The sequence below is a fragment of the Trichoplax adhaerens genome, genomic scaffold (assembly GCF_000150275.1).
Source record: "Trichoplax adhaerens TRIADscaffold_7 genomic scaffold, whole genome shotgun sequence".
Lineage (NCBI taxonomy): Eukaryota > Metazoa > Placozoa > Uniplacotomia > Trichoplacea > Trichoplacidae > Trichoplax > Trichoplax adhaerens.
Window position 1 is genome coordinate 809,001 of NW_002060949.1, and position 12,732 is coordinate 821,732.

At 32.6% G+C, this 12,732-nt stretch overlaps 2 protein-coding genes across 2 annotated transcripts; both read right to left on the reverse strand.

Annotated features, from left to right (window-relative positions):
- Positions 1–528: 528 nt before the first annotated feature.
- TRIADDRAFT_27693 (uncharacterized protein) lies at positions 529–3,945 on the reverse strand (the record flags this gene model as incomplete). Its single annotated transcript, XM_002114212.1, has 7 exons — positions 529–927; positions 1,325–1,438; positions 1,604–1,769; positions 2,033–2,172; positions 2,243–2,564; positions 2,669–2,925; positions 3,478–3,945. The coding sequence occupies 7 exons, from the start codon at positions 3,943–3,945 to the stop codon at positions 529–531; spliced, it is 1,866 nt and encodes a 621-aa protein (XP_002114248.1).
- Positions 3,946–7,043: 3,098 nt separating this feature from the next.
- On the reverse strand, positions 7,044–10,887 carry TRIADDRAFT_27651 (uncharacterized protein; the record flags this gene model as incomplete). The annotated part of the gene is made up of 13 exons (XM_002114213.1): positions 7,044–7,229; positions 7,323–7,433; positions 7,525–7,604; positions 7,689–7,938; positions 8,029–8,190; positions 8,277–8,663; positions 8,768–8,881; positions 9,037–9,202; positions 9,298–9,437; positions 9,524–9,842; positions 9,915–9,986; positions 10,016–10,272; positions 10,420–10,887. The coding sequence occupies 13 exons, from the start codon at positions 10,885–10,887 to the stop codon at positions 7,044–7,046; spliced, it is 2,712 nt and encodes a 903-aa protein (XP_002114249.1).
- Between the last annotated feature and the right edge of the window lie 1,845 nt (positions 10,888–12,732).

Here is a 12,732-nt window from a genome sequence, read left to right on the forward strand (position 1 = left end):
CTAGTCACTCTGTATCGACTAGATAAGGGAGTTGAAGAGCAGCTATTTTTAAATTACTTTCCCATCACACCTAATGGCTCTACGTATGTTCGTTATGGACTTTTCTTGGAGAAATTAAGGAATACGCGTGACAGAAAATTTTATAAGTAGGCGACCTTACCTTTCCTTGCAAATCGCGTTTCGTAATTAATATCTCTTCGGCATGGGTGATTTCCTTATCTCGCTTTAAGCCACGTCCATCTTTATCGATAATTTTGTAAATGTAGAAACTCCCATCTTCGCTAGCAGACAGCAAGTAATTATCATCGGAAGAAATTTTCATCTAATCCAATATCAGTAAAACAATGTTACTAGAGAGCTTGACGATTGAAATCAACCATAATCTATGTACAAGGTATACTATTATCGCTCACTACTAATTCTGACAATTATATATGGTATCATAACGATCAATAACGAATGAAATATGTTATTCACTAGCTTTAAATGAAGCTTTTTACGTATCAAGGGTTGTAAAATAAATTAAAGTTAAGTGCTTACCTTAGTAACGGCAGCGCTGTGTGCCTGATATTCTTGCGAATCGCCCGATGGAGTTAAGGGATATTTGATTGAGCGGATAGTACCTAAATTGGTAGCTCCAAATAACATTCGAGAGCTGTTGGAGAGGACAACTTGGGTGAAGATTGCTTCACCAGTTTGGATCTCCCGTAAAATTTGGGAGTCACAAATTTCCTTCAAAGTACGATCTGATCCAACAGCATAAACTGTGCGTCCTTCAGATGCAATAACAACATCGGAATAGCTACAAGTCTTTAAAACGTTTTCACTTTCACGTTTTCCTGTAATTAATGACCATTCACAAATAGCCCCATCCATGCCACAAGAAACAATCTTGCTATCCTCAGCATTAAATCGCACAGCTTTAACCTAGGTATAAATTAGAATTTTGTCGACTTTTATTAAAATACCGACGGAATATTTTTGAATTTCTTCCCTTTAAACAGAATCTGAAATATTTTATTATCTAAACTAATTGTAAATAGTACTTTAAGAAGGCTCATTAAATTATTTTATAATGCAATAACCATTCATTCGGCTATGGTAAACTACATCTATATATCAGGGATCAGAAATTTACCCTACTGATACTGCTCTACAAGAAATATGTAGATTACATCAAGTACTTGTAATTATAACTTCTAAGAATACTATGATATTTATTATTTAACATATAGATGGAAAGAATAGTGATTTTATCGGATTTACACGATATAGAATAAATTATTTGATAATGAAATACTCGATCGTTATTGTTGGCATTTACCTTGCCGTTATGGCCTTTCAAGTTCATGACATTTTCAAATGTAGATGTCGAGTAGAGTTGAACAATATTACCATGAACTGCAGCGAATAGATGGCCTCCATTACTAAATGAACACTATCCAATGTAGGTAATCAAGAATAAAAATGTTTAAGAAGAGCTCATGCTTATCTATTTAAAATATCTCTAATTGATTATCCTGTACACTTGCTATGAAACTAATAGTAAGATAAAATACTAACAAATCTTAGGTAAGCGAATTAGTAAATAATTTTATATTACCTCGCGACAACCACGGATGGTAAACTCTTTAAAAGAGCTAATATCATCAATTAGCAGATTCATTAGACGAAGTTTATCACTAAATCCAACTAATACGTATAAACCGGACGGGTGCAAAGCAATACTGAAGGCTTCTTCCTGAAATTCCTTGTATAATTCCAATGATCTAAGAAAAGTTATGGGACCGTGGTTAGGTTTTATCGTTTACTCTCTATTATAAACAAACAGAAATGGTATTTTCCTACTAAAAGTGTACCTCAAATGTAAGTTATCTACAGCTTTAAGTAAAGGAATGTTTTAAAAATAGAAACACACTTAAAAGTGTGTTTAGCATTGATTTAAAACTAAACTCGATAGTATAAGTCAATAGAGTCTGAGAGAATTATGTCAATCTAGTTAATTGCAGGCATCGTGACTTCTTTTGCTTACCCAGTTTCGTAATTCCAAATTCTGACTGATCGATCCATCGAGCAGGTAGCGACAAGGGGTTTACGTACGCAAATATCAAGGCCACTGATAACATGATGATGAAAGGAGCAAGAAAGTAACTCAAAACTAATAATCTCCCCCTATTAAAATAAATGGATGTTTACTCATTGAAAACAGATACTTTTCTTCTATTACTTATACTTTACATACCTTGGCCATATCTGCTGATGATAGAGAAATGGTATAAAGTTGATTGTCGCTACTGCTACAAATTAAATTTTCTTCCGATGGGCTAATAGTTATAGTTTTAATACTAGGTGAATGTTTAACTGTTTCCTCTTTTCTCAAGGATGATGAAGGTAACGCCATTTCTCTCGTCTTTCTATAAGTATCTTTTTCATCGGTTTTCTCGAAAGTATACGCCGATCCATTCGCACAACCACATATAAATCCTTTAGTATAACTAACGATACTGTGAATAGCTAAGCGATCATCAATTATTTTATCTTCCATAATTGTATTTGTCGTCGATCTAAGACCATTTCAGATAGTAAATTCAATAATTAATTTTAAAGCAATATTTTTCTACGGTCCAAAGTTTGAAACGATTAGTATCTTAAGACAAATTAACCTTACCGCTGGCGTGATTCGGCAGTCGGACTAACGATGCTAAATTCATTTTTTAATTCACCGGCTTCTAGTAGAAGTAATCTACCAGAATCAGTTCCAACGATAATTTTGTCATCACTCAACCAGCTCTGACTTAAATAGTTTTGTGGATCCATTTTTAAGAAAGCAAACTGCTTTAAATTGCCTTCATTATAACGAAATAATTTAAATATTCCGCTTCCAGTTACGCAAACTTGAGAATTATCTTGAGGATTGAATGTAACCTAATTGGTGTTAAGTTAATCCAGTATTAATATTAAAATTTCATATCATGTGTGCCTAAAAAATGATGGTGCAGCTCTAACAAGCAATGAAATTCTACGTTAAAAATTATCCTACTCTATCTTAAACAACCCTGGGGATTATGTTTTATTTTATAAATCATTTGATCATCCATCAATTTCAAACGATGCAAAATTTATAGCTTTAGACAATAATTATTAGATATGATGAATCAAATATTTTTTAGTAAATTTATCGTCAAAGCGTTGAAAGTGTTATGTATTTCGAATTCTATCTAGAATATGTGGATTAAATATTACGCGTATATATATACATATGCGAACTTCGTTGACTTTCCATTCTTAAAAACGTTCATTATCACATCTCAAAACGAATTAAACTGTCATTATTTTAATTTTAGATTATAATACTACTAGCAAACATAATCAAGTATATACAAGCAGTTGCAATGTAATCAAGGATGACGATCCCAATCTAATGATCTCGCTCAAATTTTAAATAAATCTTGTATTTCTTGCAAGTTGAATTATTACCTGATAAATTGTGGCATTGTGCTGATTAGTTGTCTTGACGCAAGCTAATGGTTTCGATTTTTCCCATGTCCAATAAGTTAATGTCCAATCGGGCTTACCACTCTGTGTTACTAGATATTTAGAATCTGGTGAAAATGCCATGCTAACGTACTCATTAGATGTACATTCCGGTAATGTTAAGACCTTCTTTCGTTTTAAAGAGTGAATATCATAGATATTGATGGTAGGCTTATCTCCTCGTTCAGCAATAGCAACATAGCGCCTATTCGTACTAACAGCAATTGCTGATGTGTACTGACTTTTCTCCGATCCAATGATAAATTTTTGACTTCTTTGATCGACATTATAGACAACGCAGTTCGATCCAACAGGGTAAACGATGGATTGCTCGTCTAAATAGCTAACTGTGTCTCTTAGATCACCTTTTAAGCCAAATACGTAACGATGCGATAATTGTGCTAAAGCCATCTTTACTCTTGAATACGATAATTTAAAAAGATTGTAATAGTTATCAACCTGTTATTACAGTATTAACAATCAGTAAACTAAATTATGTCTAAGTAATGATGGACGATAATTAGTAATCGCTTAGCAGCGAGGCAAATGCCAAAATTTTCTATCAGTTATTTTTTTACCAAGTACAGTAAACCAATACAACATTAAATATATCAAGAAACTGTTGAAAAGGAGGCAGTAACTTGATTTCATTAACTGTATTACAATATTTATCCAATCACGGATAACAACAGGTAGTCACTAACGGTAACTGTTGCTAGGTAACGACATTAGATTTATAATTTTGTTATTTAAATTTATTCATATTGAACATCATGGAAGGATGTAATAGTCTAATTAATTACTTGAATAAATTAAACTGAATAATAGACAGTTATAGTATTGACAACACTGAATTTGAGAATACTATCTTGTAAGGAGATATTTGGTATGTTTGCGTTATGGTATAGCGTAAAGCAATTTAGAGTTGTAGTCATAAGTCTCTACTTTATTTTCTCGGACGAGATGAGTGTATGAATTAAAGTGCGGATATACTCGTAGCTAACAGTTTGATATTCTACTATGTAGTTCAATTGATATCTTATATCGAGTTCATCTCGCTAACACTACTTTGAAGCATCTGAATTCTTCGAAACAGCTTTTACCTGAAAATAGCCTCAATCGATATCCTAAGAGTTTTCTAATATTTATAAGCCTATATATAGCATTTATAACTGAGCATATAAAATTATACAGTATTCGATATATGTACATAGGTAATATCAAACGATATTAAATTAACCTTTAAGTTATAGCATCTTAACCAAGTAAAAGTTAAGATTAAAGAATCTTAAAATCAATGCGTTCTCAAAGTATATTTTATTGTATTTAGTCTGTCATCGAGTATATTAATATACATTATATTATAATCATGTTTAAAATTGTCGTTCGTTATAAAGAAAACAATAAGTATGTTAAAGGAAGAATAATGGCAATCTTTAAACATATTCATGATGACCACCGATCTGAAACCGAAAAGACTAATGGTTTCTACAAATTTACTACAATTTCATAGGGATAAAGTGCAGATACGCTATCTGAGGCAATATTACAACTTGTATCATATTTTACAGCTAGCTTTAAATAGGGAAACTCCATTTAGCTTAGAGTAGATACATTTACAGATCTTAAGATAATAAATATCAATGTTTTTATTTCTATTAGAAATAATACTGTTGTATTATAGTCGTTTTAATGCATTAGAGCTTAGTTTCTATAATCGTTTTTATATTTCTGATCATCTGTCTTGCATCATTGGGTAATATTTAAATCAGTTTCCAATTAGAATGAGAAACTTACAATATATAATCCTATTTATCCTATTTGAATCATTACTGTGCCGTAATTGAAGGTAAATGACCATTAGACGGAGGTCTGGTACTAATATGTTCTTCAATTTCTTGAATTTGGATTCTTAATTTGGCAATTTCAGCTTTTTGCATTTCAATAATTTTAACATCTTCTTCTCGTGTAGTTGCCTTATTTTTGTTAGTCATCGTTTGAGATGCTTGTGTCGCTAACAATTCTACACCTGTTCCTTTACGAACACCTAATGCAGCTTCAAGATCATTGATTTGTCCTCTTGAAAGTTTGAGTTCTTTCCTCAAGTCATTAATTTCTCTGATTAATGCGACATTTTCCTGTCAACATAAAAATCAAATTGTAAAAATTCAAACCTCATGGTAACTTTTCAGTGTAACAGTCAAAATGCAAGATCATGGTAATTATAAACTACTATCTTTGTCATTACCTGCATGATTTTGACATTATCAACTCGATGGATTTCAGAATCTTTTGATAGTTTTTTCCGTAAAGACGAGACGCTACGCTCCAAATGTTCTCTTTGCCTGGCGTATTCACGCTGAATATCATTATCGATGTTGGCTGCTTCGGGCTAAATGGAATTCGATAAGAAAAAGCGTTAGTTATTTAATTAAGTAAATATTTAAGCGGTATTATCTTTGATTAAAGAAAGAGTAGTAATATATTAGAAAAGATGTCTTTAATATGAGGCGTACACTTACCGTATCATTTTGGACATATTTATCGTATAAATTCTCGATTGAGAATTTTAATTTATTGGGATCTTGTATGTATCGAACGCAATCGTGTAAATCAACTTTGAATTTCTTTAGCAATGCTTCACTATCACGAACCTGAAATAGATTATCGGTACGTTTATGTTAACGCATACCTTCGTTTAAGTAATCGATAATTTCTATCATTATTTTTTTATTGCTCTTTTTTGGATTTAAATATTTAAATGTTACTTGTATCGAACAAATAATAACCTTTTGCCTGGCGATCCTTAATTCTTTGTCGGTAGCTTTTAGTTTTAATCGTAATTCAGAGATATTTAATTCTAAATTGATATTTTGCTTATGGAATCTTTCCAATTCACTTTCCATCTAAATAAAGATTAACACACATTAGATATATCGATTTAGTATTAGAAAGAAATTATAAGGTGCAGTATAACTTAAAAAGTTTTAATTTTCTGCAAATTGATTTGCACTGAGTTATTAGCATTTGAAAACAGATATAATTACTTCTTGGATCTGTTCTTTCATTGCTTTGATATCGTTTTCCCGTGGTTCTATTTGCTTTTTAAGCTCTTTGATTTTATAGTCTAGTACAAATTTAAATTTCTCCAATTCTTGATTTTTCTTTTTTAAGTCGTAAATACGTTTTTCCTATTAAAAATTATTAATTTCAATATTATTTTTAAAGCCGACAACCTAATGATACAGGGGCCTAATATAAAAGTAATAGGACTAACTTTGTCTTGAATCGTTTCGTCTCGTTCTTGTATTTCTTTCTTTAGACCGGATATATCCTTTTCCAAAGATTTAATTATATTTTGAAGCTTAACGCGTTCTCCTTGTAGTTTTTTAATCTCTTCTTTATGCTCGTCAATCTCTTTCTGCAGACTAGTAAACTGTAATAAATTGTCATAAAAGTTAATAAGTTATACCTACAATCAACTAGAAATAGCTACTATCAGTCCACTTTCAATAGTTTACCTTCTTTCTCATTATTCCAGTTTCTCCTTTCAGCCTCAAATTAGCTTCTTTTTCATCGCGTAATCGGCGCTCGTACTTATTCTTTATATCAACAATTTCTCTATCGACATCTTCCTCAATTTGCCTCTTCGTTTCATCATATTCTCTTGTTAGCTGCTGTTGTTCCTCATTAGCCTATATGATACAAACAGGTACATTAATAATCTTATTTAGCGCCTAAGTCTCAATAACAATTCTTGAAATCCCATTTTAAGGTCCGATATTTACCTGTTCCAATTGACTAGATTTCTCTTGTAGTTTATTCTCGTAATATTCTGTTAAATCCTGTAGGGATACTTCTTTAGATTCATCCATTTCATTTAATTGGCGTTCATATTCCTGATAAAATTACACAGAAAAATTATTTATCCGAATATTTCTTTACCATTTTTTAGTGCGATAACGAGATATTTCAAAAGCCATTTCAAACCTCCTGCATTTTTTGACTTTTAGCTTGTAATTCTTGGTATTTTTCGTATTCAGACATTAATTTTTGATTATTTGCCGATTCTAATAAATAACATTACAGCAATATTGCAAGTTGAGATTGCTGGTTATTGATATGCCTTCTGTCATGTTGTATATCTTATTTACCAAGATCTTGCAATTCTTTAGCGTGATCTTCTAGAACGTCGTGTATTTGTTCTTCATGTCTCGTTTCCTCTTTATCCTTTTCAGTTTTCAGAACTTGATTTTTTGTTTTTAATGATTCCATCTCTTGAATGAATTTTTCTGTTAATTCACGAATTTTTTCGTTATAATTCATATCTTTTAATCGTAATTGATATTCATTTTCCATTTTTAATTCATCAACTCTCGTTTTTAATTCTGTCATCATTGCATTCTATAATTAAGTGAGCAGATCCTTTAGTATTTTACGATCCAAACTATGGTATGTAAAATAATTAGGCTACGAAATATACGACAAGCTTACTTTTTCTTCAAGGTCTGATTTAGTAATCAATATTTCCTCAGCAAATGCGACTTCTTTGTCCCGTTTTAATCCTCTACCTTCTTTTTCGCTAATTTTGAAAATATAGAAGCTTCCATCTTCACTTACTGAGAATAGATATTGGTCATCATACGAAATTCGTAGCTAAAATTTTAGGATTTGATCCAAAAATTGATTAGCGTGACATGTTATATGATAAATAATACTAGTTCAATAAGTTGATTTGTTACCTTTGCGACTCCAAGGGCATGAGCTTGATATTCTTGCCATTCTCCTGTTGCAGTTAGCGGATACTTGATTGATCGAACTGTACCATTGTTGGTACCAGCAAATAACATTTTGCCGCTATGAGAAATAGCTACTTGTGTAAATACAGCATCTCCAGCATGAATATCACGAAGAATTTGAGAATCGCAAATTTCTTTTAGCGTATGATCAGTTCCAACAGCATAGATAACCTTCCCCTCAGGTGATACGGTTACATCTGTATAGCTACAAGATTTCAAGACACTTTCTCCTTCACGTTTACTTGTGAAAACGGACCACTCATACACAGCTCCATCCATACCACATGAGATGATACTTCCATCATCGATACTCCAACGTACTGAGCGTACCTTTAAAATTTTTTAAAATGAAAGTTTTCAATATCTGTACAGTATATAAATACATATATATGATAACGTATCGATTCTGTTAATTTAATTATCAGATAAATTACCTTTCCATTATGTCCTTTTAGGTTAGTAACGTTATCAAAAGTTGTTGTTGAATAAACTTGGATAACATTACCATGTACGGCAGCAAAGAGGTGACCTCCATTACTAAATGAGCACTGTAGACGGCAAATTAAATAGAAACTCAATAAGATAAATAAACTTAACACACAGCCTGGTAAGTGTTTATTGTTGATATTATATCGTATATGCTGTACAAACGTATAAACCAGAAATTGCAAAAGAGTATTAGGTAGCAGTTATGAAAAGTTACCTCGCGACAACCACGGATAGTAAATTCACGAAATGTGCGAATATCGTCAATTAAAAGATTCATCAGACGTAATTTATCACTGAATCCGACTAAAATGTATAAGCCTGAAGGATGGACAGCTACACTGAAGGCTTCTTCCTGAAAGTCCTTATGCAATTCTAACATTCTATTGTATTATGGTTGAGAATCGTTAGTAAAATATGGTTAACTTTGAAATCATTTTTCATAGAGAAATAAGACTTGATAGAAAATGAAACTTACCCAGATTCAAAATTCCAGATCCTAACTGACTTATCCATAGAGCATGTTGCAATTAAAGGTTTGCGTATACATGTATCCATGCCAGTTATTGCATCACGATGAAAGGGAAATGTTAAGACATCAAACCGCGGTATATCACCCTAAAAGAAGTTAAAAAATTAATTTAGGCGATGTTGCTATCCTATATTACAGTTATTGATCAATAAATCAGCAAATGTCTATCTACCTTTGATATATCAGCTGTAGATACAACAACTGTATAAAGTTGATTGTCGCTAGTGCTACAAATCAAGTTTTCTTCCGATGGGCTTAAAGCTAAATGTTTTATTTCAGGGATGCTTGAATCAGGAGTATCGGCATGCTGAGTATCAATTGGAAGCCTAATTTCTTTCAATTTTTTATAGGAATCTCTTTCTTCACCTTTTTCAAATATATAAGCCGCACCACTGGCTGTACAACAAATAAAGCCCTTTTCATATGTAACGATATCATTAATTGGAGTTTTATCTTCATGTTTAGCATCAGTTATCTGATCTATCGTTGGCCTATGCATTGTAGAAAGTAACAAATATTAGCAATATTCATTAGAGAGGCATTTATCTCTCATGTTTTATGACCATGATATATATATACGTATATATATACTGTATATATTTTTAAGATAGCATGAGTGATTTATTAGGATTATTCTATTACTCAAAAATTATTGCCGATATACCTCGATTTAAAATCTGATGCAGAGGTAGTAAGTGTAAATTCATTTTTTAGCTCGCCAGCTTCGAAAAGGAATAATCGACCTTCGTCCGTACCAACAATGACTTTATCTTCCGTAACCCATGACTGGCATAGGTAATTGTGCGGTTCCATTTTCAAGAAAGCGAATTGTTTAAGATTACCTTCACTGTAGCGAAATAGCTTAAATATACCATTGCCAATAACACATAATTGTGTATTATCCTGTGGGTTGAAGGTTACCTTTATTTTGAAGAAATGAAATGTTAATTCTTTTTAAAACGAAGGCTATCGTTATTATGGAAGTCATGTTAACAACGTATTGTATTATATTGAGATTGAAATAGTCTAATTTAAAATATATTGTAGACATGTTATGGTATTACTAACTTGATAAATTGGTGCACTTTGTTGATTTGTTGTTTTCGTTGTGGCCATTACTTTGGACTTTTCCCATGTCCAATACAGTAATGTCCAATCGGGTTTTCCTCCTTGTGATGCTAAATATTTTGAATCTGGAGAGAATGCCAAACTAACATATTCGCCGAAGTTGTGATCTGCACTACTAAGAATCTTTCTTCGTTTCAAAGTATGTAAATCATAAATGGTAATAGTTGGTTTATCGCCTCGTTCGGCGATAGCAATATAGCGACGATTAGGACTGATAGCAATTGCAGTCATGCCTTGGCTTTTATCAGAGCCAAGGATAAATCGTTGAGATTTCTGATCGATATGGTATAAAATACAGTTTGAACCAGCAGGATAAATAACAGTTTGCTCGTCGAGAAAGTTGACATTACTAGTCACTCCGCCTTTGATACCAAAGACGAAGCGATGCGATACAACAGCAGTTGCCATGATGAAATCCTTGGAATTAACGGTGTTGGCCAATTACTGTTAAGATTTTTTAAATTATATTAATGATACGTAATTTAACGATCGATGGTAGGATTCCTGTACAACGTAAGATGAGTTAATTCAAATTTTTTAAAGAGAAAAATAAATTCAAGGAAGTACTGAATGTATGTAGTTGTAGGGTATTTTAACTCCTATTACTCTTACTATTGAACGTTAGCAATATACGAATAATTCAGTGGAATGACTTTATATCTTGAAACGCTTTACAGAAGAACATAGCAACGGTTGCTATGAATTTGATATTTTCATAATACTGTCCTTTACCGTAAACTCAGATCTAACTGTACTGTACACTGTACACTGTACAAGTGTACTGTACATTGTACAAGTGTACTGTACAGTACAGTATTACAGTATAATAGTACTGTACCTTCACTGCGAAATACAGTACTGTACTGAACGGTACCAATGAAACCTACGTACAGTACGGTATCTTCAGTAGAGTCATGGACTGCTACGGTAGAACTGCAGAAGAAGACCTGGGCTGATCACTCTTGGACGGACAGACGCTTTTGACCTCATCTGGTCATAATATTGTCTTCTTCTAGTAGTCCCATGTAGACCTGAGAAAGGTTCGGTTCAAACCGTTTGATCTATATACTCCCATGGTCCAGTTTATCGTAGCAGCGAATTTGGATATCTGTTGCGGACGGTATAATGTACAGTTGCACGTATATGCTACAGTTGGAATAAGCAGTAAAATGAGCTTTCACATTATTAGGAAAGCGAACGACAGTTTCTGTCTCTCTCTCTTTCGTTTTTTTTAGCTGATGTAGTGCAGTGTTCGATGGTTTGAGTCGCAGATTCAGATTCTGGTAGATACTAGATACAGTAGTATGATAGAATTTAGAAACACGAGTACAGTATAATTATACTAAATGGAGAGTCCTGCTGTGAACTATGAATGGTTGTCCAAGGACTTAACATGCTATCATCATCATCATTATCATCATATGCTGTACTAAATATATTAAAATAATTTTGTGTCGCTTGCGTAACCCTTATCCAGACCAATCAGAACGTACGATATACGACCAATTTAAATACCACTGTCATCATCATCATCATCATATATATATAAATAATTTTCCCTATATATGAAAATAATTTTGTGTCGCGTGCGTAATCACTATGCATATTTTCGCCAGCGAAGTCGGCGGACTCAAACTCGTATCTATTAAAGTTTCTTCCTCATTAGTGATCTTTTTGTCGATTTCTGGACTATCACTGGATAATAGCTATAGTATAGCTTGGGAGCTAAAGAGTTAATAATTAAGATTATTTCATTTTATCGGGGTGATTTATTGGCAATATTAAATTTCTATATTGTAATTTATATCACTTCCTAGTATGTAGTTCACGTTAATTTTTCTGGTTATTGCGACAAGATCTGCAGTCCAATCGCAATTTCGAATTCATATAATATAAAGTTTCTAAATTTTTAATTCAACGATGTTTTGATCGACCTTCGGTCGATTACCTACTTACTAAGTACTGTTATTATGATTTAATCGAGTATCTGACCACTGATCATGATGCGGGTATACTGTACACTGTACAGTTACACTACAGTATTATTTTCCATTACATTAATGTGCGTAGAACATGACTTAGTAAGTATAGAAACTACAGCTGTAATGTGCTCTGCAGTCTATCAGGAGTCCACGATTGGATGAAGAGGTCTTCTACTGGTTGCAACAGCGTAACGACTTACTCAAAGAGTGCATGCCTTATTTAATAATTTGCAAAGTTGAAGTTATCTTCTACTGGTTGCAACAGCGTAAC